Genomic DNA, 25,706 nt, shown 5'->3' with positions numbered 1-25,706 from the left:
TCCTTCAAGGTAAAAACATGCCTAATTAAATTTTGTATTCTCAGTATTTATCAAGATCCTGGTCCAGTGTAGAGGCTGAAATATTTGCTGAATAAGCAAAAGAGTATAATCTGGATATTTCTACTACTTCCTGAAAAGAAGCATTGTCATACTTCTGGTGCAGAAGCTGAACCAAAGTGATGTTTTACTGAGTTTGCATCCTTGGCTTCAATATGAACTCTAAATGCTATGTATTGAAAAATCATTATCTCTTTGTCAAGATAATTCTCCTATATAAATAGAATACCACTGTTTTTAAAAACCAAAACCTATATAAAATCAAAAACTATATTCAATGTTCATATATTACAATAAATCAAGTTATAGGCAGGTCTTGGCCTTGAAGAGATTATAATATGGGAAAAAGCACAACAAAAATAAGAAATATATTGCAATTTTGTTTTATATGTTTATATATGCATACACATGTTCATGTTTTAGAAAAGTAGAGAAAACACATAGAAACAAACAAACCATTTACCTAATGACTATATCTTCCTATAAATAAAAACCACATTAATGCTTTTCATAATTCCTTTATCACAGAAATGACTTTCAATCCAGTTCTAATTAGTTTGAAAAATAAATTCTGAAACCATTGTACAATGCTTGCTTTATCTTGCACGTTTCTCTGAATTTTAAGTTTTATGAAAAAGTCTATTGATAGTTTATAATCTTATAATTTATTTTATATATAACTTATGATAAGATTAGATAGAATGATTTTATAAATAAGAGATAATATAATAAATATATTTTACTCAAGGAGGAAAATTATAGTTAATAAATATTGCCTATCTACCAAAAGTAAGCTGATACTATTCAGACAAATCCTTTCTAGATAAACTCCATTTCTAAAATAAGAAGACTATCAATTCTCTCTTCTAAACTAAATGTGCATTTTGTCAAGTGTTATTTCAATGATACTTGGATGACAATTACAAACAGAGGTTTTCTGAAATGCCTTCAAGAATATTTTCCCTCTACAGAAAGAAAAAAAAAGAAAGATCATATAATGTAACCATTTTTTTCATTAAACTATTTGGAGGTGCTGAATTAGGGATTTTTTTTTTTTCATTTTGAGTGATTTCAAATAGGAATCCCGAACTTTGCTAATGACAGACCCTAAGCCTACTGAAGAAATTTACATATCACCTTAGCATCAATCCATTTATACAATAAAACATACTGGAATACACTCTAGTACAGTCATCATAATATACCCCATGATCAGGAAATTTAGTTTTGTTATTACTGGTGTTGATGTATTTTGAGATGGGTCTTTTCTATTGCAGAAATACTACATAGGGACCTGTGAGGGAGAGAGGAGGGGAAAGGAAAGGGGGGGCAATTTTCGGTATTGGAAGAAACAGGAGAGAGGTACAGAGGGTCAGGAAATTGAATAGAATTGTGTATCAGTGAGGGATGGGGAACTGGTGGTATCCACTAGAAAGTCCCAGATGCCAGGGAAACAAGAGACTCCCAGGACCCAATGGTGATGACTTTAGAGGAAATATGCAAAAAGGGGAGAGAGAAACTATAGAGACCACTTCCAGTAGATATAGCCATGGCTCCCAATTGAGGGATGGTGCCACTCACCCATCTCAAAAATTTTAACCAGGAAATATTCTGATTCAAAGGAAAGACTTGGCCAAAAATCAAACAGAGACTGAAGGAAAGGTCATTCAGACACCGCCCCCACTATGGATCCATCCAACTGCAGATACCAAAACTCTCACACCATTGCTGATAACAAGAATTGCTTGCTGACAGGAGCCTGGTATGGCTGTTCCCTGAGAGCTTCTACCAGCACCTGACCAATACAAATGCAGATACTTACAGCCAACCATCTGACTGAGCCTCTTACCCCAATATAAGAGCTAGGGGAAGGACTGAAGGAGCTGAAGGGGATTACAACCCTGTAGAAAGAACAATATCAATTAACAGGACCACCCAGAGCTCCCAGAGACTAAAACACCAACCAAAGAGTACACATGAAGGGATCCATGGCTCCAGATACAAATGTAGCAGAGGATGGTGTTATCTGTCATCAGTGGCAAGGGAAGCCTTGGTCCTGTGGAGGTTTGATGCCCCAGCTTGGGGGATGCTAGAGTAGTGAGGCAGGAATAGGTGAATGGGTGGTGGAGCACCCTCATAGAGGCAAAGTGTGGGGGGAGAGTGAGAGAGGGAGGGTGGGATGAGGTTGTTTGTGGAGGGGTAACTGGGAAGGGGGATATCATTAGAAATGTAAACAAACAAAATGATTCATAAACAAAGATAAGAAAAGTAAAGTAAGAATGTTGGTTGTGTGGGGGAAATCACCACACTGAGCTATACCATGTTGCTTAAACAGATCAAGTAGGTTTTAATGATATTCTCTTCCTTGCTCTGTCTGGTTTCACTGACTGGATGCTCTAGATTCCACTGATAACATCTTTGTATCATCTTAGCAGGAATACTGTGGAGTATGTTCTGTTCTGTTTTATGATGCAATTAGATTAGTAAAGGCACTCAAGCTATTTATATAGGTAACACTTAAACAGTATGTTTTATTAGTTTTGAATAAAATGTGATAATAGCCTTAAAAGATTGTGGTATAACTTATTCTTAGGTAAAATAAGTGGACAATGCAAGAAAAAGTAGAACTAAAGTGACACTGTAACATTCCAATGTCAGAGTAAAATAAATAACCGGCACCTTTGTATTTTTTTTAATAGGATGGATGCAAGTTCTGTGCTCTCGGGTTGTATTCTGAGACATACATTGTTGATGCCACATCATACTGCACATTTTGTGTACTCTCTTATGATCAAGTTCATTTCAGATAATTCAAATCAAGAGAATGATTAAGGTCAGAAAACATTTTACACAGCAAAGCACATGTGAATTGGAGAGGGTAACTCCAGTGATGAAATGCCCACGTAAGGACATATCACCCTGAAAATGATGTGATAATGAGCACATACATAGTTTGTCTTCATGAGATCTCATTTGAATAAGTGGGTCATACAAGGCATGTGCATTTCAGTTCAATTTCCCTTAATTCTGATAAAAATTTGAGCTGCTCTACAAGAGAAACGGGTTGCTTTAAATCATTAACCACAAATGATACTTAAGGCATACAAACACAGATAATATAATAGAAATTGAAGACTTTAAATGAGTGAAAAATAAAATAGGTGATATATGAGGAATATTTTAATTTGAATATTCTGTATAATGAACCACAGAGTTGAAGACTCTCACAAGCCAACCTCTCTGATGTTACCATTTTCTTTACATGTCATGCAATAAAATGACTTATGTTTATGTGACATTGAAGGGAGTGGTTGAGAGTGAATGAAAAAGAGAGAGAGAGAACAAAGACGAGGGAGCCCTCATAAAACTGAGAAGCGTAAGGTTGGAGATATGCCTCAGTGGCTGTAGAGAACTCTGGTTCATTCCCAGCATCCACGTGGTGACTCATAATCATCCACAACTCCAGTCCCAGAGGATTGATCCAACACCCTCTCCTGGCCTCTGCAGACACCAGACATACACATGGTACAAAGAGATACATAATACAGAGCAGATACAAAATAATCATGCATAGAAAATAAAATAAGTAAACCCAAAAAACACAATGAGAAGTGATGTCACTCTTTTCTTTTCATACACGTATATCTACAATGGTTTGATATCATTACCTTTAAGGTGATAGATCTGTATAGTAACCAGAACTACAGACTATTTTCAAAGATATCAAATTTTTTTTTAAATTTGTGCAGTCCACCATTTAAGACTACAGCAGGAGTGGAATAGCCAACCTATTTGAGAACTGATTATTTATGTTCCAGATGTAAAGAAAAGGTGAGGAAGAAAGACAAGCCAGCTCAAGTAGCCATTTCACCACATTGCTAAGACAGGCCTAAAAGAAGAAATGGAGGTTGAGAGCAGGAGGCTAACGATCACTTTTATAATGTCCTAACTTAGTAAAAGTCCTAACTTTTGTCACAGGAGTAAAGAATGGTCATTTTAGAGCATTAAAAATTTCCTTACAAACTTTATTTCATACAAACAAATAGGTTTCTTAAAACAGCATCCTGTCTTAATAGTCTGTGAGAAGAGCCAGAATTTAAAGACATAGTTGCTTTGTAAATCACCATTTTCTACACTTAAAACTGTCTTCATAGTGCCGAGTATATTGTCTGGCATATAGGATAAGTCAATATATCAAGGTAGCAAAAATATGATTTCTGTTTACCAGTTAATATTTGTATATAACTGCACAGTTTTTTTCCTGAGTTTCTAGGCACCATGCTTATGTTTTTGCTAAAGAACAATACTCAAGTCTGTTTGAGTCGATGCTGCAGCTGATGAACATCAAGTATACAGATAACTAATTCAAGCATCTGAGAAGCCATGGGTACTGAACAGAGGGCTACAGTGTAGTAAACTAATACTCTTCCTACAGCACTGATTATTTCTGGGTCTGAGCATTAAGACCATAAAAATGGTCCAAATGTCATCTAATGCAATCTTGTCAATACTTATGTTAGAAGAATAATTTCCTATATTTGGAAATTAATCAAATGATCTGGCAGTAGTAAGCATAATTTTCACTTATCCTAATCTTGTATTCCATGACTATGCATTACATGACAGGCAAAACAGATATAAAAAAAAACTGCAAAAGTAAATATAATTTATAAGTGAAAGGATTACTTTTGGGCAACAATGATGTTTTCAAATCTATTGCTAGTACTATGAATTAAGATTCAGAAAGTGACAAATGAGTCCAGATTTTTGCTCAAGAGATGTTTGAGTGCCAAGCCAATCTACTAACTGTGCCCAGAATCTGCTGAGCATTTTTCTGCCACTGGGATTCTGTTTATGCCAGGTAAGAAAATGCTCCTGGCTCATAGCTGTGGCTGGTAGGACTGATTCACCGCAAATAAATAAGTAAATACCTAAATTCTAACAGGATTTAAAAATTAGAATACATATTTATATAATTATATATGTATATATAAATATACATATAATATTATTGTTTAAAAATTCTATATTTGAATATAAGGTGTTTTTTGAGAAATCAAGTGGGGTCATAGGTAGATAATAATCAGAGCCTAATGATTTTGCATGAGATTTTTTAATTACTCTCCATATGGCCATTTCTTATCCTGTCTATATATTAAAAAAAAAAAAGCAAAAACAACCAAACAAACAAAGCCAAGGATACAATATTTCCTAGTGATATGAATCTGGAAATTAATGTCTGAAGCTCAGAATGGCTCAGAATATGAATAACTCTGAACGAGCATCAAGGGAAAAGGAGAAGTAGCAAGAAACGTTGGAATATCTTTCAACAGTTAAAGACAATGAATAAGGATTTAGAAGACAGTTTTAAGGAGGAATCAATCAGCATCAAAAAAGTTAAAATTCAAGAAGTTTACTTTGAATGCAATAGTAATTAGTATTTACACTGGGTTGAAAGCAATTATGACTTTTATGTAGATATTTGGAAATCAAAGGATGAAGTAGCTCTAAAGCATTTTGACTGACAGAATGTTCCACACTTGAATAAACCTTTAAGGTTGCAGTTGAAGGGAAAAACTCAGTCTGACTCAGAGCCTGTAGTGCTTGGCAGCATGCTTTAATGGGAGTGGTGTGAAGTGAAGGCTGGGTTCTTTGAGATGAGGAACATTGTCAACGGGCTTCTGAAATACAACCTGGACCCAGGTGAAGCATTGTAGAACCATTGGTTCCTTCTCTTGTTTGTCTTAGAGATACCACACAAAATAATGATAATAAATAAATATGATGCAACTTTAGAAGGAAGTTATTAAAAATTAATTATAACTGTGGCAAAAGATTCCTTGAAATCAATCAAAGAAGCAAGGGTCACAGCCCTGCTAGGAACAGAACCTGAATAAAACTTTAGAGTGCAAAGAAACTTGGAATGTGCAAAGAAAGTATGAAAGTCAATTCACAGAATAAAGATATGGTATTGCTTATGTCCATGGACGTCGCCTGATACAGAGCAAGGGTATAAAAATGTACTTAAGTTACCCTCCATTAAACTCAGGTCATATCATACAACCTTTGCTTCCACTGATATACCTCTTGCTTTGGTACCATCCATTTATATTTTGTTCAGTGAAGGCATTATAGAAGGTTTTTCCCCATGTATCAGTACTAGAATAAAAATCTCACTTAAAAACAAGACTTCAAATGCTTCACTAGCCATCCTGATCATATCAGCACTAATGACATCCACATTAGCTTGAAATAATATCAGAATACCAGGACTCGATCATATTTCCAAATACAGGTATTTTTATTTTTCAAAACAATTCCCAGAGGCCCTGGAGCCAGCACTCATCAGACAGCATCCTCCATGACAAGAAGTTGATTTCTATTCTTTATAATATTAATCTAGAACAATCCTTTTATAAAGGTGTTTTTTAAACATCTAGATTATGTAGAAGAACACATATTATATACTGTCCAGAAATCACATAGCACTTTAACAGACTAACAGCCCTAAGAAGCTGTCAGCCCTTTTGTGGATATTTAGATAAGATATTCTTTAAAGGAAGAGGTGCTGGATCAGGCTTATGATCCTCACATTTGAAAGGCAGAAATGATCGTATTGTCTCCTCTAGTTTGCAAGTTCAGGGCCAGCCTAGGCTCTACAGAGTATTGAGCTCAGCTTGGGCTGCATAATGACTTTTAGTCCCTCCTTGCTAAGTGGCATCCTGTCTGAAATTAAATACTGAAGACAACGACGAACTTCTTCCATTGTATTCAATTATAATCTAGGGATCTACCAAGTGTTGCACAGTTGAATTCTCCTATATATGAATGAAATTTACTCACTTGGGAACAGTAAATCCCTTTAAAATGATATTCTTTTCATATAGAATATAATGAGAAAAGGGAAAACTTACTCAAAAAGAAGAAAAGTATTCACATTGTGTGTTTTGTAAGATCCAATAAGTTTTGTATCTTGCTTTCTAACATATTCTGCTCTATAGGAGATCCACCATATTATCAAAGTCTTTATCTCTGCCATGTATGATCCATTATGATCCATTATCTTGTACAAAGCTCAGCCCACCTGTTTCTGACAACACCAGGACATCCGTAACTTTACACATTGGCAAGGCTGAAGCGTCAAAGATGTAGCTCTCTTGAGTACTAGGATGAGTAATTTTATTTGAAGAAGTATTATGTCTTGTCTCCTAGATTGATAGGTTTCAAAGCATGACCAGAGAAGAAAAATGCCAGGGCCATGGTTCCTACCACTGAAAACTATGTGGAGTGCTTAAAGCAAACTGTAGGAGCCTATCATTTCATTGAAACATATTACATGATTCAAATGCCTAGGATCTCTTTCTACACTGTTAAGTAATACTCCAGATGTGGTGGCCTTGTCTATGTGTATTATGCCATGATGATATAGAAGCTAGGGGTTTCAGTCCACCTATTTAGTTTTACTAAGAGAATACTGCTATATTCTCACAAAACTATTATTTTACTTTATGAATGATTTATTAGCTACATATGAATATATATTCTAAAATTCAAAAGAATTTATACTGTATCTTCGCCTGCTATAAAATTCAGTATAAAGTGGCTCAAATTTATGTTAAATACTGGAAACTCTGAAATAAATAGAGGAGCAATTCCAACACGGGTGTAGAAATAAACATTTCTCTTTTATGTATAAGCCACAAAAATCACAAGTATCAAGGTTAAAATCAATGGTCAAATGGCATTCTATCAAATTAAAGAAGAACAATGAAGGAAGTAGAGAAACAGATTATTTATTATCTTTTAATGGGGAAGAGCTGCAACTTAGTTATCTGATGAAAGATTAAAAGAAATGATGAAGATCTGAAGGAAGAAGAGGAACCACTTACAATTGCTGCTGGGAGAGTAGGTTAACAAAGCTGAAAGCTGTAACAGGGGCTGTGCAAAAACCAAAGGGAGACCTATCATAACATCCAACAATTTCCCTGTTAACACACACACACACACCACACACACAGAGCACACACACACACAGAGCACACACACACACACAAAGAGCACACACACAGTATACACACACAGCAAAGATACAGTACACACCACACACACACACCACACACACAGAGCACACACACACACACACACACACACACACACACAGAGCAGACACACACACACACACAAAGAGCACATACACAGTATACACACACAGCACACACACACAGCAAACATACAGTACACAACACACACACACATACCACACACACACAGAGCACACACACACACACAGAGCACACACACACACAGAGCACACACACACACACACAAAGAGCACACACACAGTATACACACACAGCACACACACAGCAAACATACAGTACACACCACATACACACACACACACACACTCACACAGGAAATAGCATGTCAGGAAAAGCTACATTTGTATTTATGTTTACTATTACCTTATAGGTGACAGCTAAGACACAGAGTACAGCAAGATACTAAAACAAGGAAGACTAACAGAAAGGTGGCATGTATAAAAACAGTGGAATATTATTCATCCATAAAAATTATCCTGTTTTGTGCGTGAGAATGGATGGGACTTGAACACACTATGTTAGGTAAAATAAGACACAGAAAAAGCTTATACTATCTGTAACCTCTCATATATAGACTAAAATATTCATTTGAATGTGGAATACTTATTTCTAGAGAAAGTGTAAGATGAAAGAAAGGTTTAAAACACTGTTAATTCACAGAATATGAAAATTCCAATGTTCAAAAGAAGACTATTATAATTCCCATTATTTGTTGGATATTTTATGAAATAAAATAAAAGTTGAAGACTATAAACTCAAAGCTTAAGAAGGTAGAAATATTAGTTATACTGAATTAATAGGTGTTTATTTTATATATGCACTAAAATACTACACCAAAACCCCAAAATATACACAATTGCTAAGTATTAACCAGCCACTTTTTACATATCTAAAAAGACAGAAATGTTACATACAATCATTACCTATTATAATTATGTATTGAAGTATTACACCTTCCTCCATCATTATTTACAATAAAAACACTCATCAACATAAATGGGTCTCAGTATCCTACAAAGTACTGGTGCAGAGGCAGGTCACCATGCTGGCAGGTAACCCATGAGTAAAATTTAGCTTGACCTTCCTCTTCTAATAATGTCTTCACAAAGGCTGATGAGATGACTGTGGGCAAGAGCCTGCTTCTGATGGAACTGAAGTTAATCCCCAGGACCACGAGATGGAAGGCTAGAACCAGCTCCAGAAAAGTATCCTCTGATATCCGCACAGCCGCTGTGGCACATGCATGTGTACACATGACATAGGGCTTGGTGGCACAAAAATAAATGGAGCGTAATTTTAAATACTCTTCACAAAGTGATATTACAAGTCCAGTCAAAAGTTTTTTTTGTTGTTTTTGCTTTAACCAGCTGTACAGTCAAAGTTCTCTTACTTATTCATGCTTTAATTAACTTGATTTCTTTTCTTCGTTAACCCTTCCCCATCTTTAGCTCCTGGTTCTTACATATTTCTTTTGAGTTAACACAATTAACTGTTTAAAATACTCCAAAAGTTAAAACAATTAAAAAAGTATGGAAATATTATGTAATTTTAAGCCAAAACTGTTGGGGACATGAGATTTTTTTTATAGTTTTACTAATGCAAGTTAATGAAATGTTTAATTTTCAGAAGAAAAAAAAACCTTTGTGACTCAAAATTCCAATTTCTGAATTATAAAAGGCTCAATTTAAATTTTGTCTTCATCAAGTCAATAAGTCTTCATCAATTAGTTCAAGACGAATTGAACTATATTTACTTGTTATATAAGAGAAATGTACACTTGTTTAACATCATATTTAATATGAATTTGATAACAATAAGATAGTAAGAGCTTATTTTGTACATGTGTGCCAAGTAGCAGTAAGAAAATGCATATTCATGGTTACTTCTGAAAAGGCTTGACCTATTATAAGGATGAGATTTCATACTGAAAAATTGATATTTAAATATTGGCCATCTCTAATATATTATTTTACAGTTAACTTATTTTAAAGGAATTCCTGAACAGTTATTACAGGAGAAAAGATAGAATTTGAAAGAGAATCTTAAAATTTTTGTTATAGGAAAAAGAGGAAAAATATCAGAATGAAAGGAAATGTTGATGAGCAGAAGCTTAGTAATGTGTGTATGTGCATATTTATTATAAATAACTTCAAAATCTATAAGCTCATTATTTTAAATGTACATATGTACCCATATACAGATGAGCACACATTTATATGGGGAAAATACACTTCTTATACCACCTACATGCCCTGATATTGAATATTTTATCCTCAATAGTTCACTCAATGTATTTCCAAATAAGAAAATGCTGAACATGCACTTCAATCCATGAAAATGTGCCCAATAAAATTTTACATCTATACACTTTTTAGTTCTGGGTATGAATTTGTATTCCTTAAATAGGTGTTTGAAGTGCGTGCCTACATAGTTTGATAACTCTTAAAGCAACATGCACAAACCTAAAATTGAGCACTGGACAATGTGAGAAACAATGGCACAGATTAGAATAGGAGAGATTTCGCGAAAGGTTTCTTAATTTATGCACAGTTTAGTATTAAATATGTAAATGTATGTATATTAGAATATATTGCCACCATGTACTATTTCACTAGAAGTCTCATTCATGTTAAATAAATTATATTAGCTTTACTTTATATTAATATGAATTTGTTTGGACTCTGAATGAAAAGAACCAACCAATGTACACTTCTCTTAGCAGCATTTCGAACAATGCCAGCCCTGAATCAATTCCCTGTTTCTGTGAGGAAGACAGGCTAGCCACTTCCAAATCACCTCTCATTCCTTTTATTGAAGTCTCTACTGTACTATCGTGTGACATTTTGTATCAAATTTATGTGATTTTTAAAGTTGATGAACTCTAACTTTATTATGCTTTTCACAAAAGCTGCCTTTTGTTGTAAACATGAAAAGTGACACGGGTAGTTTTGAATGATTAGAAGTAACATTCACTTTAGTTCCCACTATTAAACATTTCATGAAATGAAAAGAACTTCTTGTGGAGTTTGATCTTATATCCGCTTTCTCAGTGATGCTTCATTTCCTAAGCACTCCCACATTCTGATAAAAGTAATTAGCTTGAATGAAAAGCATGAAGCATTTTTTGTCATTGTTTCTCTTTGTAATAGCTACATGTAACATTTTATAAAATACTGCACTTTATCAGGAAATTAACTGAATGTCAACTTAAGTCCTCAAATCTTCGCTCTTAGTTTCAATGGAATGAGTGAAGTGGTTTCTTCTTAGAAAGTGCTAAAGTTCTTGTATTTGAATATGGCTGCACTTGAAAAAGAATCTGGTTACAACACCGGCAGATGAATTCAAGTTATGATATGAAACCTAATCTCTATTTCAGAAAGTTAAGAGTAAAAGTGATACAAAAATCACACACTTAAGTTCTTTCTTCATGAAAGGGAAGACTAGAAAAAAACTGTATGAAATCATTTAACAACATTGGAGGGAAATGGGTATTAACCTTCAATAGATAAACCCCAAGCATATGTTCTAGAAATTTCACTCCAACGTATATTCAAAGCTAAATGTTCTTAATATGTCAACAATTGTCAGAGTACAGCCTATATAGTATCATTAATAGATACTTGAAGGAAAATAAATACTGTAGTATATACACAGAAAAGAAGATATATAGAAGTGAGAACTCCAGTTGTCGTGCATGGGAAACATGGTCTAAACCAGTTATAAGCCATAGAAGAACTCGAAAAACTGCATGCCACATTTATCCATCTATGAAGAAAAGAGATCCAAAAAATTTCATTTTAAAGAGTAATAAATACAGAATACCAGCTGCTACTTATGTTGAGAGGACAAAGAGAAAGAGACACAGCACGATTTGAAGAGAGAGGAGGAGCATGTGGTTGGGTGTAGGCTAATATAAAAAGGGAGCTTGTATTTTCATAGGTCATCATTAGAGCTACTAAATTTAACAAATAGACAAAGTGATAAGGAGGGTCATGCATGGAAGAGTGACAGAAGTTATATAAAGGATATTAACTCCTTAACATTGTATGCAGTGGTGTCAACCAAGAGTCAGACTTCTTAACTCAAATGCCTACTAATAAAAGGAAAAGCTTTCAAAGTGCATTTTATTGATATTTAAGTTGCTTCCTTATAATTTATCAAGTTAGCTTCATCATAAAAATATACCCTGAAATGGTAGAAGTTTCCACTCACTACCTAATTTCCATGACTGTCGTTTAACATTTTACACTCTGAAAGCAGATGAAGAAAACTGTTCTCTCTACAGAATCCTTGGAATTAAATTAAAACAACAGACTATACATCTTTTTAAATAGAAGCATAATGTTTAAATGATCTAGAGAAAACAGTCTTAACATAACAATGTTTACTTTCAGATATCTTTAAGGTACTTTTTAACATCTAATAATGAAGCCATAATCTATTTTTTTCAAGCAAATTGTGGACTTAACATTTCATATTTTAAATTTCTTTTTATAGGCTTTAGTCACAAATTGGTCAAATAAAATATTTCATGCTGGATTCACAGTCTGATTTCAATGATTTTTATACTTTGATCTGCATAATTATAATGTTGTACAGTTGTATAAAATTTTAAGTTCATACTTTCGTTTTGCTTAGGAATTCCCTTTAGTTTAACAAGACTCTATGACCAGCAGACTACTCAGAACAACAAAAGAGAATTACTACAAGAATTTTCTTAGCCATACACGATCAAAAATAAAATACAAAAATTAATAGATATACAATTAAATTGTGAGGAGACTGTTAGATGTTTTTCTCTAATACTTTTTAATATTAAGAATTGTTATAAAACTGAGAAAAAATACAGGAGGCTTTCCAGGAAATTATACTGGAAAGATCATTAGACTTCACAAAAAGTTTCCTCCAAATCTAATTCAGGTTCTTTACTAACCAGATTTGTGATTTTGTGTAAGTTCCATCTATACTTCATCTTGCTTTCCTCAAACATAAATTAAGTTTTTACAGTGCAATTTCCAAAGCGTTCTGCAAGCTTAAACACCGTGATTTTAATGCCTTTGGACTGAAGGAGAAAAACAAGGCACTTGTAGCAGTTCGTTGGACATATTCTTTTATGACCAATAAAATATTGGTACACCTTACTGGATTGATCTAATTTAAGACTTTAATACTTGTGCTTGTTTTTCAGTCTAAGAACCACCACATTCAGTAAAAACTGAAAACATTCTTACCAATTCTCAAGAATTATCTAAAGCAGTATTCATGTTTTTAAAAAAAAACATTTGCATTATATTAATTCGTGAATGAGCACCATTTACAGTAAAGTAAAATAGGGTAATACATAGCTATTTTCTGTAATGATTGCTCTAAGAATATAAGGAGAGTAATTAGGAGTATGTAACTGTCACGGCCCAACTTCATCATGAACAAAGACCAGGCAATACCAAGAAATTCACCACTGTGGTAGCTTTAGTGAATCCTAATTGTCTTGATCACTCAGTCTCTGAGGAGTTTCTGCATAGGATAAAGTCCTAATGTGGAGGAAAGGAAGGTGCTTTCTTGGTAACAGCATGCCGTGGCGAGATGTCACAGGGAAACCCCCTTAGTTTCAAGTAAATATGAATGTAAACTATCTGTGATGTTAATGTGGATAAGCATTCGATTATGTTAATTCATGAATGCACACCATAAAGTTAAGTCCTACATAATTCAATTATCACTCTATACAGAGGCATCTCCAATTGTCCGTTCATGATCATGCTTAATTCTCCAGCACTGTGATTATTATCAAAGCAATATCTCTATGTATTTTTATTATACACCTGTTACTTGAATGTTCCAGATTTGGTTCTACTAAAAAATATGTATCATATGGGAATCTTCACAGGTTTCAAGGCACGTGAGCCATTTTCTCATCCAAGTTCACAAAAGTAACAAACACCTAGAAAGGATATATATATGTACTGGAGGCAAAGTGAGAAAAAGTATCAGAAATCCTTTAAAAAGGATTCAAGATCAGTGTGATATCCTTAAGCACTAATATTAGAATAGACAGCTGCTAATCTTCAACTCTATATTCAAAGTTTTTAAATTATCCTGTCATCTCTGATAAAGCACCATATCTATTGAACACCAGCTCTTTAAGCTAAAATGTGGAATTCAGCTTTTCATTTAAATAATCTTCTCAGACAGGCCCAATTTAACCATACCTTGTAAGTTACTTCAATTTTAAACAATCTTGTAAGTAACTGGTTATAATTTTAAGCTGAGGTCAATATAACAAATCTAAGGACTGGAATTTTTATGTCATTAATTAATGGGGTTAATTGTAAAATAGTTTAAAAACTTTTCAAAGTACTGCAGAACTTGTGTTCATTTTAACAGCAGGTATGACACATCCCTCCCATGCTCCCTCTAACTAATGTCTCCCATTCTCATAAATTCCACATGTTTTTGTCTTGGATTCATCCACTACTGTTCACCTTGAGATAAACTACTATATGATCAACCTCCCTCCCCGGTGTGCAAACATCAACCCCATGATCAGCCCTTTCCTAACACAGACTTTTTCTAACATTATACCGTGAACTAGGAAAACCAGCGCCCCCCCCCAAAGGCATACACTACAACTACAAAAGCCTTTCAACTCAGAAAGGTACAAAAATTAAAACCCAAAATCATACGTGGAATGTCAAGTGCCAGCATCAAGTGTGATTCTTCTTCCTGGAGATGATGCAGGGTTCACAGGACAAAAGGCTTTGTGGAGAAGGTCAGGGTGGAGACTAGCTCTCAGAGGGCAAAACTAAAGAGTAGCCCCTCAGATGGAATGCTATAAAGCAAAAGCTCTTCAGAAGTACACAGAAACAAAGAGGTGCTGCTCCCACCTTTTTTTCCTTCCCTACTTCACAATATCTTACAATGCCCGATCTAACAACTGAAGTTAGTAGAAGTCAGAAGTCTTCACAATGGTCTCCGATGTCCTGTATCATCTTCTGTCCACGCCCACCCCGACACACACACACACACACACACTCACACACACACACAAATGTTTCATAATCCATTTACTCCTGAGTTCCACACTCCATTTGCTACGATTACAATGGGAGGAGACAGGGCACTCCAAACTCACCAGGAGAGCTCTGTGCAGGTTTAGCAATCACAGTCTGGAACTGAAAGTCAAAATGCCCGCCAAACGTACTCTGTGTCATTGTAATGTCTTAAATGGAAAATTCTATAGCTAACTCTCAGGTAGCACATCCCAGTGCAAACACAAGTGAACTAAAGCTATTGTGTGAGATTATTCTGAAGCTCTGCACATGCATAAAATGTATATACAATGTAAATGAATTCCGCCTTTAGACTTGGGTTGCATACCCAAGATAGCTCATTATGCATTTGTGAAATTTCAAAACCTGCAAAAAAAAAATCCTTCTAGTCTTAATCATGCTGGGTAAGGGGTTTTCCTAACCTGTACTTCCGGTCTGCCTCCTTTCAAAGCATCATTCTCACAGCCTCCCCTCCATTCCATCCCTTGCAAAGGTCTTCAGCTCAAATGCATTCCTCTTGAAAGGACCTTATCTAACCCTTTCTAAAATAGCAAATATATCAACCCAATTTTTTTCTTCCACAGAACTATTCACAAACTGATGTTATATTATGTCTCTATGTTTATTTTCTGTCTATCCCACAAATGTAGTTCTGAATGTTTCTTAACACTGGGAAGTAGGATGTAGTTTATTGCTATAGCCAATGATTGGTAATAAGGGTTCAACAGACATGTTGAATTAAGTTGAACTCTGGGACCCCCATATGATTTCCTAAGAGTATACAATACTGGTATTACTTTGAATTCCCGAAATCCCTGTGACCAGTCGGTATCCCTCAAGGGGAAGAAAATGAGAAGTATATGCGAATCGGAGCCCTTTACTGGAGGGTAGGAGAGGGACTGTTCTCAGTTTTAGAACAAAGCTTTGCATCCTATCTGACACTAGTTCAGCATCCCTCCTACTCGCTCAGTGTTATTTTTTTGTCATTATGAACTTCTGTTAACTCATTCTCTACTCCCCCCACACTTACTGTGATTCAGATTTTCTTTACATAACAGTCTTGTCAAAATTCCCAAGGCAAAACTGCTTGTACTAAGTGATCACATGCATCCATATTCTCCTTTACAACTCTGAACTACTTTTTTTAAGTTTTGAAAACATTTTTTATCAATTCTTTGAGAATGCCGTACCTCGTGTTTTGATCATACTCTCCTGCCTCCATCTCCTCCCAGTCCCACCCTCTGCTCAACACTAATCCTTACTTAGAACGTGAATTTCTTCTTGTTACATAAGTGTTTTGACCAAGCCATGGGAAACCTGAACTATCTATAGATAACTGCTGCATCTATAGTGTGCATCACTTGGTAGCAGCAGTTCACTGCTTTTATGCAAATCAATATACCTGGATGGAAAAGAAAATCTTGTCAGTTTGTGACAGTAGGTCAATAGAAACAATGAATTCATGAAATTCTTAGGCAAATGGATGGAGCTAGAGAACATCATACTAAGTGAGGTAACCCAGACTCAAAAGGTGAATCATGGTATGCACTCACTTATAAGTGGATATTAACCTAGAAAACTGGAATACCCAAAACATAATCCACACATCAAATGAGGTACAAGAAGAAAGGAGGAGTGGCCCTTTGTTCTGGAAAGACTCATTGAAGCAGTATAGAGCAAAATCAGAACAGGGAAGTGGGAAGGGGTGGGTGGGAGGACAGGGGGAGAGAAGGGGGCTTACGGGACTTTCGGGGAGTGGGGAGCTAGAAAAGGGGAAATCATTTGAAATGTAAATAAAAAATTATATCGAATAAAAAAATAAAAAAATTAAAAAAAGGACAAAAAAAATAATTGCACAGAAATAAAGCCAGTGTAATGTGCTTGTAAAAATCTTTAAAAAAAAAAAAAAGGATACTTTGTAGTCACAAAAAAAATCATCAAGATCACCTTTCAGGGCAGGGGTTCCTTCAACTGCTCCTATTTAAATTTGAACCGGTAAAGTCCTGGAGGCAGCCAGATTTTCTCTCTTTGTGCCTGCCCGCTCGCTCACTCACTATGCCGTTCTCTACGTCTGCATGTCTCACTCTATCTATCCTGCTTTTCCACTCTCCTGCTTCCCTACCTGGCTATGGTCAGTTGACTTATCTCTCTCTCTGCTCTGGACTCTTAGAAATGCCTCTGTCTGGTCTTCCCCTGACACAAAGAGCCCTGCAAATGTGCGCATGAAGGAAGGGACAGTGTCCCGCTACTGGGATTTGATTCAGCATTAGACAATAGATGTCCCACCTCACAAAAATCTATCTTCTGACGCTAGTGGGAAAACAGCAGTGCCTTCCTCTTTCTCTCTCCCTCTTCACATCTTACCCTCCCTCCTTCTCTCCCTTTCTACCACCCCCTTTACGTATACAAATAGATACACAGTACACACACGCTTATATACACACACACATATATATGTGCACGTATATGAGAGGACCACAGTAAAGACTATTCTAGTATTAGGGAACATTTTTATTATAGATGACAGACAGATGTAGAGAACGGCATCGTGAGCGAGAATGACAGTGAGCGGAGGGGCAAAGAGAGAAGAGGAAGAAGAGGCAGGCTTTCGGGAGGATGAGAGTTGGGAAGGACAGCCTTAAACCTGAAGGACTTAGGGTAGAGGAGGAGGGGAGAAGGGCTAGGATGTGCGTGTGGACCTTGAAATGTACGCAAGTATTACAACACTGAGGAAGACTGGAGGCCAGCATCGGGTTTGGTACGCGGATCTGATCGATGCCATGCCTGCCTTCTGCCAGTAGTAAGGAAAATGACTCTTCTGGGCAGATGGAAACTGGGTTCACAGTTTCCTGAGGAATGCTGGCTTTTATGTAACCTCCAGGAATCCTCCTAAAGTACAGGTTGAACTCATTTCAGGACAGTTGGACAGCCTGAGACCTAACAATATGAGTGTGTGCTTGTGGGTTGTTATTGTTATTGTTGTTGTCATCATTCAGAAGACAATGCAAAACCTATACAGAGTGGGGGTGGAGACTAAGTTATTAGAGCTCTGAGAGTAAAACAATACGTCTTCACAGCGAGTGCTCCCCTTACTGCTCTTGCTCTTTCAAAGAAAGAGAACATAAAGTGCACATTTTCCGGATTTCACGAGCCACCTCTTCTAAGGTAATCTAGGCAACATAATTGCCTGATTTTCATTTGCATCAGGCCAGGTATCATTAATTAGTTTGTTTGAGACGGCCTAAAAGTTCACCGGAGGAGAATATGCAGTTCTGCCGTATCACATATGATAGTGATTGACTGTTGTCATGATCTACCCAAGGGCTGGACAAATAAGGGTGGAGACCACAGCAGCATCCATACAGACCAGCGGGGATGGTGCAGACATGAACAGTGAGTTACAGAGTTCATAACTGGGGTCGAGAGATGAACTGTATTAATAAAATAAATAGTCTACTCACATATTTTTCTAGTGCTCTGACGTACTAGAAGTGAGCCCTAAATAATTATTACAACACATTTCTAGACACATTTGCATTTTTCAGGATTAAAAAAGTAAAAAAAACAAAACCTGAAATTTCAAAAATTACAACTACAATTTTATTATTTCAATTATTTCAGTCTACAAAACTCTCATATGTATAAGATGACGGACTTTCAATAAAAGTACATCTTCCTTCCTCTAGGAATTGAGAAACCAGGCAGTAAAATATTTGTATGGTGGGGCAAGTCTATAATACCAGGACGTGGGAGATAGAGACAAGAGGATCGGGATTTCAAGGTCATATTTAGCTACCTTCCGAGTCAAATGCCGACCTGGACTACAGCAAAATGAAAAGTATAAAGGAACGGAGATTTGAGCTTCAGAAGCACATCCTAAAACAAATGTAAGGGCTGGACGGAAGACCAGTGCTTGTCCTGCAAGCACGGCGAACTTGAACCACAAGAACCAATATAAATCGCATTCATGTAGAAGTACTCATAATCTCAGGGCTGTGGGGATAAAGGTGAGATGCTTGGAACTCACTGACTCACCAAGTGGAGCCAAACTGCAAGCTCCCTCTTCAGAGAGACCCTGTCTGAAAAACCAGAGTGAAAGATCCGAAAGGAAGACAGCTGGTGTCAATCTCTGATCTCCTAATGTAGGGCCACAGGCATGCACACATGTGAACACACACACACACACACACAAACCTACACACAAACCTACACAAACACACACACACAAGCTTACATACACAAACCTACACACACACACACACACACACACACACACACACACACACAGAGGGGCTGGAACCACAGAAATAAGTGTTTTAATTCTAAAAATAAAGTAGGTACTTAATAAGTCAAGAGGAACTGAGAAGAACAAAGGAACAGCTCCCTTCCCTTCCAGCACACATAATTTTTCTGGCACACTTCTGTCTGGAAATCAAGTAAAAACTGAAGATTCATATTATAGATGCTAAGTTATATAACTTGAAAAATGTAATCTGATGCTATTTCTAAATTGAATCAATGATTAAAACACAATGAAACATTTATATATATCTTGCCTCTCTGTATTTCTTTTAAAGTCCATGTCAACAATCCCATAATTTCCTAGAAAGAGCTTTATATGAATACAAATGTTTACTGAAATAAAAATGAATGTAATCTGGAGTACTGTTCTTCACCAGAAAGAAATTTGTGTGCCTCTCACCTCTAAAGATCTACAGATCGACACATGAGCAGTATTTGTGTACAGAACACCACACAAGGTAATATGATTCCACTCATTTTTCAGAATGACTGAGAAACTGGAAATTTGTAAATAAATAATGTTGCAAATTATCCTCCCAGCATTCCCCAAACCTATATTACCTACATAGTAGTAAGAAGATGCTATTTTAACATACATATCTAAGACTTTAAGGACAGTATGGTCAATCGGAGCTAGCCAGTGAGTGTCTATTTGAAAACAAAAAGGAATCTTCACTCTAATTTTTAAATGCACATTTCTAAAAGTATCCTACTTGGTGGCTATGATAAACTCCTAAATTATGCCTTTCTATGAAAAAAATGATATGTGAAAAAATCTGTAATAAAATGACATTGCTTTTTACTCTTCATTTGACACTGAGGCAGACATGAAGAGTCTCTTTGGTAAGCACGCCTTTACCACTGGACTAACTTCTACCTTCTACACTGGCATTCGTCCGTCCTGTTGTTCTGTTTCTCTCAAGCAAAATTTACAAAGAGGGTATGATGGCATATGCCTAGAATCGAAAATTTGGGATGTGGAAGCAAGTCAACCAAGAGTTCATCACTAGTCTCAGCTCTACACTGGGTTTGAAACCATCCTGATCTCCATGAGATCTTGTCTCAAAAACAATTAAAAATTACAATTCACTAGAACTAATAAAATTGAAATACAAGAAGGGTGGACCTTTTGTCCTTTTTGCTTTTTTTTTTTTTTTTTTTTTTTTTTTAGAAATAGAGCGCCACATCATTGTCTATGACCAAAGCCATAATTACATAATTATACCTTACTTTTTCTTCTAGTAAGCATATCAATGCTTTAGTTTTTTCATGTTTGCTCAGAAATCAGAATAATATTCACAGCATTGGATTTTTATATCCAAGGATTACAGAAATACAACACAGCCACTTTAGTTCTCATATGAAAAACCCTTGATGAAAACAATTTGGTATTATGGTTAAAGACATGGAATGGACTCCTGAAACAGAACGGTATTTCTGAACTTCTTGAGCTTCATATTATGAGCAATATGGTTAGGAGACATGACTGGGAACACAAATTTTGCCTAACATAAAAGAAAGTCCCCAAGGATTTACTGTCTCACCTGGGATCTCTTCCATGCAAACGTTGTAAGCATGAAGAGTGTCAACCAAAGCTCAACTCCACTGAACCATGTTCGCAAACAAATCTCTGGTTGTCATTAGACAATACTTAGACTTCCCAAATTTAGCATAATGCAAGCACTTCCACATGAGAAAAATACATCAACTGGGTTTGCTATTCCAAACCCTGACAAAAGAGGAACTATGGTTTCTTTCTAGTCTCAGATAATTCAAAGCAATAGACTTTACATTGTGGAAAGGGGATTACAGGGGAGGACACGGAGGTGGCCTCCTGGTCTTGTGCCAGCAAATAAATAAGCTCAAAAAAGGAGGTGGGAGATGAAAGAACTGATGCACATATCACTCAGTCTAAGCATTTAAAAAAGATGTCCTCTTATATTCTTTTATTAATATTTTTCAATGTTTTCTACTTTTACTGATACAAGATGGGTATCCTTAAAACTGTATTTATTTTAGTGGCAGATTAGATACTTACATAGTAAGCATAGTCTATTATAGTCAATGATAAAGCTAATATTTGAGAACATTTTATATATATATATATATATATATATATACAGTAGTCCCAAGATAGACACACTGAGTTCTTCAAAGCCAAAACCACCTGGACATCCTCTAAAATGACCTCAGAAGTACTAGCTGATTCTATCAGACCTGAATCAGAATGTATCTGGTTACTTTTCTTCTCATGAAAACAGTATTCATATCAGATGGTGCTTCTGATAATATCATGTGGGATATTAATTTCACATCTGATATCATCAATTAATAAATATTAGCTTCATTAAAAATAATAGCCACATAAAGAGAATATAGGAAGTCTGGTATGAAACTCTTGAGCATCTATCAGTCACAGCTTGACAACAGCTAAAACTACAGCATATTTTCCAGAAAGTTTATACTTAACCTTCCAAAGTCGCAGCATAGAAGATAATGTCACAGACTGATGTGTTACATCTCTTCCATTCTTAAATAGCACAGAGCCACAAGGCTACTAACAATAGGACACCAAAAAGACAAGGCATTTAAGAGTCTATCTGTCTAGGCAATTAAAATACTATTTAGAAAAGGAACTGTAGATATTCCTGTAAGAGAGTATAATGTATTATATAAAGCATATTTTTGTTGCTTCTACATATTAAAACCCCAAGTATTTTTTCAATCTGAGTCATTAATTAGCTTAACTTCTTTTAAAAAAATAAAAATTTCAACTTTAGTAAAACTGAAAGTCTTAAAAAAAAAAAGCCCACTTATTGTTTTCAGGTTCTAGAAAGTTCGTGTATTTAACTGTTCCTATTTGCTCACCTATACCACAAACAAATAAAGTTGATAGGCTAGACACTAAGTATTTCAACTTAGTTTCTTAAATCATTCACGAGAGAATGCTTGTGAACAGTAACACAGCCCCATTTTTTCAGAAAGTGGCATACATTTCAAGATAGAGTAAGAATTGGAAGCCATCACCAGAAATAAATGTTAACATTAACTCCTCACATCTAGAATGTTAGCTCCTTAAAATTAGAAATTCATCCCTATTCCTTATAATGATGCCTACATTCGATTATCTAGAGGGTATGCAACGTTAAAAGACTCGTGAGACCGCATGAAAATCCTGCACACCACCACATTTAGCTCCTCCTTTGTTTTCTTCTTAACAGAGAGCTTCTTTAGTAAGCTCAGACATGAATGAGAGCAGTCCCCACTACCTGATTGTCCTTTCGTGATTCCACATAACACAGAGATAGAACAACAACAAAAAAATAAGCATAACTCTTTTGAGAAAGGGTAAGCACCTGTAATAATCTACCACATCCCCTCCTATCTGTCACAAAACGACCAGCAGAATAAAGGGGGAATGAAGGCAGAAGGAGACAGGTTCTGTTCCTTCACCTTTTAAAAAAGCTATAATTACATCCTCCAAGATATGGGAGACTTAATCAAAATCCAAAGCACTATATTTTACTTCAGCCAGTCTCTTCATTAACTCAGTTAGAAATTTCCCCTCATAAAAACATATTCCACTAGTTGGCCATATAACACGAGAAATTCTGTTCAGCACAATATGGCCAATAAAATTAAGTTGACTTTAACCACAATGTCATTTAAAGAAGCCAATTAAATGAGCCAGAAACACAAAGCTGAAAACACAGCCTTGGGAATAACTTTTTTTTTCTAGAGCCCTTACCAAATCCTTCTTACCCTGATTATCTAGGCAAGAAAGGTAGCAACAAAGCTAAAGAAGAAACAGGATACCTCTCCAAGGATTATCTAAGAACTCCACAAAGTAGTCATCTCCTCCTGGTTTATTTTATTAGTTTTTCTCCTGTGGCAAATGCAGCTACTTTTCTGCAGTTGGAGTAGCATTCATAATCACTGCACACCATTCTTTATAACATCTAAAGAAATCTTGATTTTTTTTCCTTAAAACTCCGTTTCAGACCACACGAATTCAGAATATATTCCTTTGGTTTGTAAAACTTCATGCTCTCAAATAAGATAATGAAGGGAAGAATTCTAGAAGAAATTTAGGACCCAAAATTGTACACTGCAACTGGCCTAGGATAACCATTAATCTCACAGACACTGCTCTGTCTTCCATGTGTGCCTGATGGACCATCTGTAGACGCTTTCACTGATGGGACCCATAGCTTCTGAAGACTGTAGGGATGACCATCCTATGCTTCTTTAAAAAAAGTGAAAGAAAGTGGCAATCCTAGACTTACAAACATTATATTTTGTAGAGTTGACCTGTTTTCCGATCTGATATTCTAAGTATAACCCATAACTCATACTGGAAATGAACATGATACCATACTGATATAAACCTTTTGAAAATCTACAATTTTTATAACAATGTAAAATTAGACAGGGCTCTTAGGTTGAAAGACATGCCATCCACATCTATTAATTAGTCCATTAAGTCTATATTTGTCTGTTTATGGTATCAGTAATTAATATTTTGACTGTTAACTCTTTAGCAATTTCAATCGTTTCTATCATACCCATTTCACAGATCAAAATATTCGTTTCCAAACTTTTAAATAGTGCTTTCATAGATCTATTAAGAGAAAATAAATTTAGCCACTCTACAGCTTCAGGAAGCCTTAAGAGAATCATAATCAACCTGCACCGTGTCCATTTGCCATCCCATTTCCTTCAAAGGCACCTACCCCAGTGTTGTCATGGTGACTATGGTGTACCAGAAGGCTGCAGGGATGCTGGTGAACTTGCTTGCTGAAGAGCCCTTCTCCGCGTAGAACATAACCGTGGCGAAAATGATGATAGCCATTGTGAGGGAAAAGAGCAAGAATCCCAGCTCTGATGCACAGCTCTTCAGGGTGTACCCTAGTATACGCAGGCCTTGAGAGTGGCGGGAAAACTTAAAGATCCTGAAGACTCGAAAGACTCGGAGTGTGACGAAGGCTCCGCTGACATCCTCATTGTCTGTCATCACCAGCCCAATGTAATAGGGTAGGATGGCCACCACGTCGATGATACTCATGACACTGCGCACAAAACGGTAACGACTCGGTGCTGCGGCCAGGCGAAGTAAGTACTCAACCGTGAAGATCATGACACAGGCGGTATCCAAGCAGAAGAAGGCCACTGCGTACCTCTCCCCACAAGGCAGTTCTTTGATGTGGCCTGGGCTAGACCCACATGGAACTGTTTCCACCACATTCGCGATGACTGAGACGGCAATGAAGAACCCAGTCACATAGTAGAACACCAGGGCCATGGTACTGGTGTGAGGATTCTCAAAGGCCCGCCAGACCCTCTGCCTAGCAGTCATGGTGGGCAGCGCACTCTCTCCTGTATTGTCAGTGTCTGCATCATCCTGGAGGCGCTCAGCATTCTCCCGCCTGCGGTCCTTGTACTCCTCATAACAGCAGTCGCCGATAATTTCTGGGATGAGGCCAAAGAAGGCCAATTCTTCATCATAAGCCGAGATGCACTCATGGCGGGGATAGTGAAGCTTCCCCGTGCGGTAGAAATTGAGGATGTGGCGGAAGATGTCTGGGTCACGGTCAAAGAAATATTGTTGGGTCTCTGGGTGGTAGAAAAAGTCTCTCTCGGAACTGCCCAGCAGGGTGTCTGGGTATCGTTCCAGGGTGTCTTGCCATGTCTGGAAACGGGTGCCACTCACATTCAGCACAATCAGAGCATCCTGAGTCCTTTTTCTCTCCTGCCTTGGGGGAGCTGGCATAGGCCCTGAGGCAACAGGCATCCACCCAATGGCGGCTGCCCTGGCGAAGGGTAGCCATGCTGCAACACCGGCTGCCATGTTGTCTGGAAGTGGAGGTCACAAGAGTGATCAAGGGTCACCCAAAGGAACACAATCAAAGTAGCAAAATGCCCTCACTTCTTCAGACACAACACTGGGGAGCACTGCACACAGGAACACAGTTATTCCAAGGCGGCGCAGGTGAAGTCACAGTACTCAGGTCAGGTTTCCCCAACAAACAAGTATTTAGGATACTAAGAAGGAAAAAAAAATACAGCGACCTAAAAGTCTCTCTCCACAGAGCCTAAACAAATCTCAGCCAACAGTTAGACCAGGGCACCTCCTGGCACATGTAAACGCACAGGTGACTTCAGAGACAGGAGACAGCCTTGCTTCAAACAGGTGTCT

At 36.7% G+C, this 25,706-nt stretch overlaps 1 protein-coding gene across 3 annotated transcripts in view; it reads right to left on the bottom strand.

Annotated features, from left to right (window-relative positions):
• Kcnd2 (potassium voltage-gated channel subfamily D member 2) overlaps window positions 1–25,358 on the bottom strand; it is a 487,073-nt gene extending 461,715 nt beyond the window's left edge. For all 3 annotated transcript variants that reach the window (XM_052172435.1, XM_052172437.1, XM_052172436.1), the window contains exon 1: window positions 24,244–25,358. In XM_052172435.1, coding sequence (XP_052028395.1) covers window positions 24,244–25,358 — 1,115 coding nt within the window. The remainder of the gene's footprint in view (window positions 1–24,243) is intronic.
• Window positions 25,359–25,706: the final 348 nt, after the last annotated feature.

The sequence above is a fragment of the Apodemus sylvaticus genome, chromosome 2 (genome assembly GCF_947179515.1).
Source record: "Apodemus sylvaticus chromosome 2, mApoSyl1.1, whole genome shotgun sequence".
Taxonomy (NCBI): Eukaryota; Metazoa; Chordata; class Mammalia; order Rodentia; family Muridae; genus Apodemus; species Apodemus sylvaticus.
Note: the sequence above shows the minus strand (reverse complement) of the source record. Positions and strands in the feature narration are given on the sequence as shown.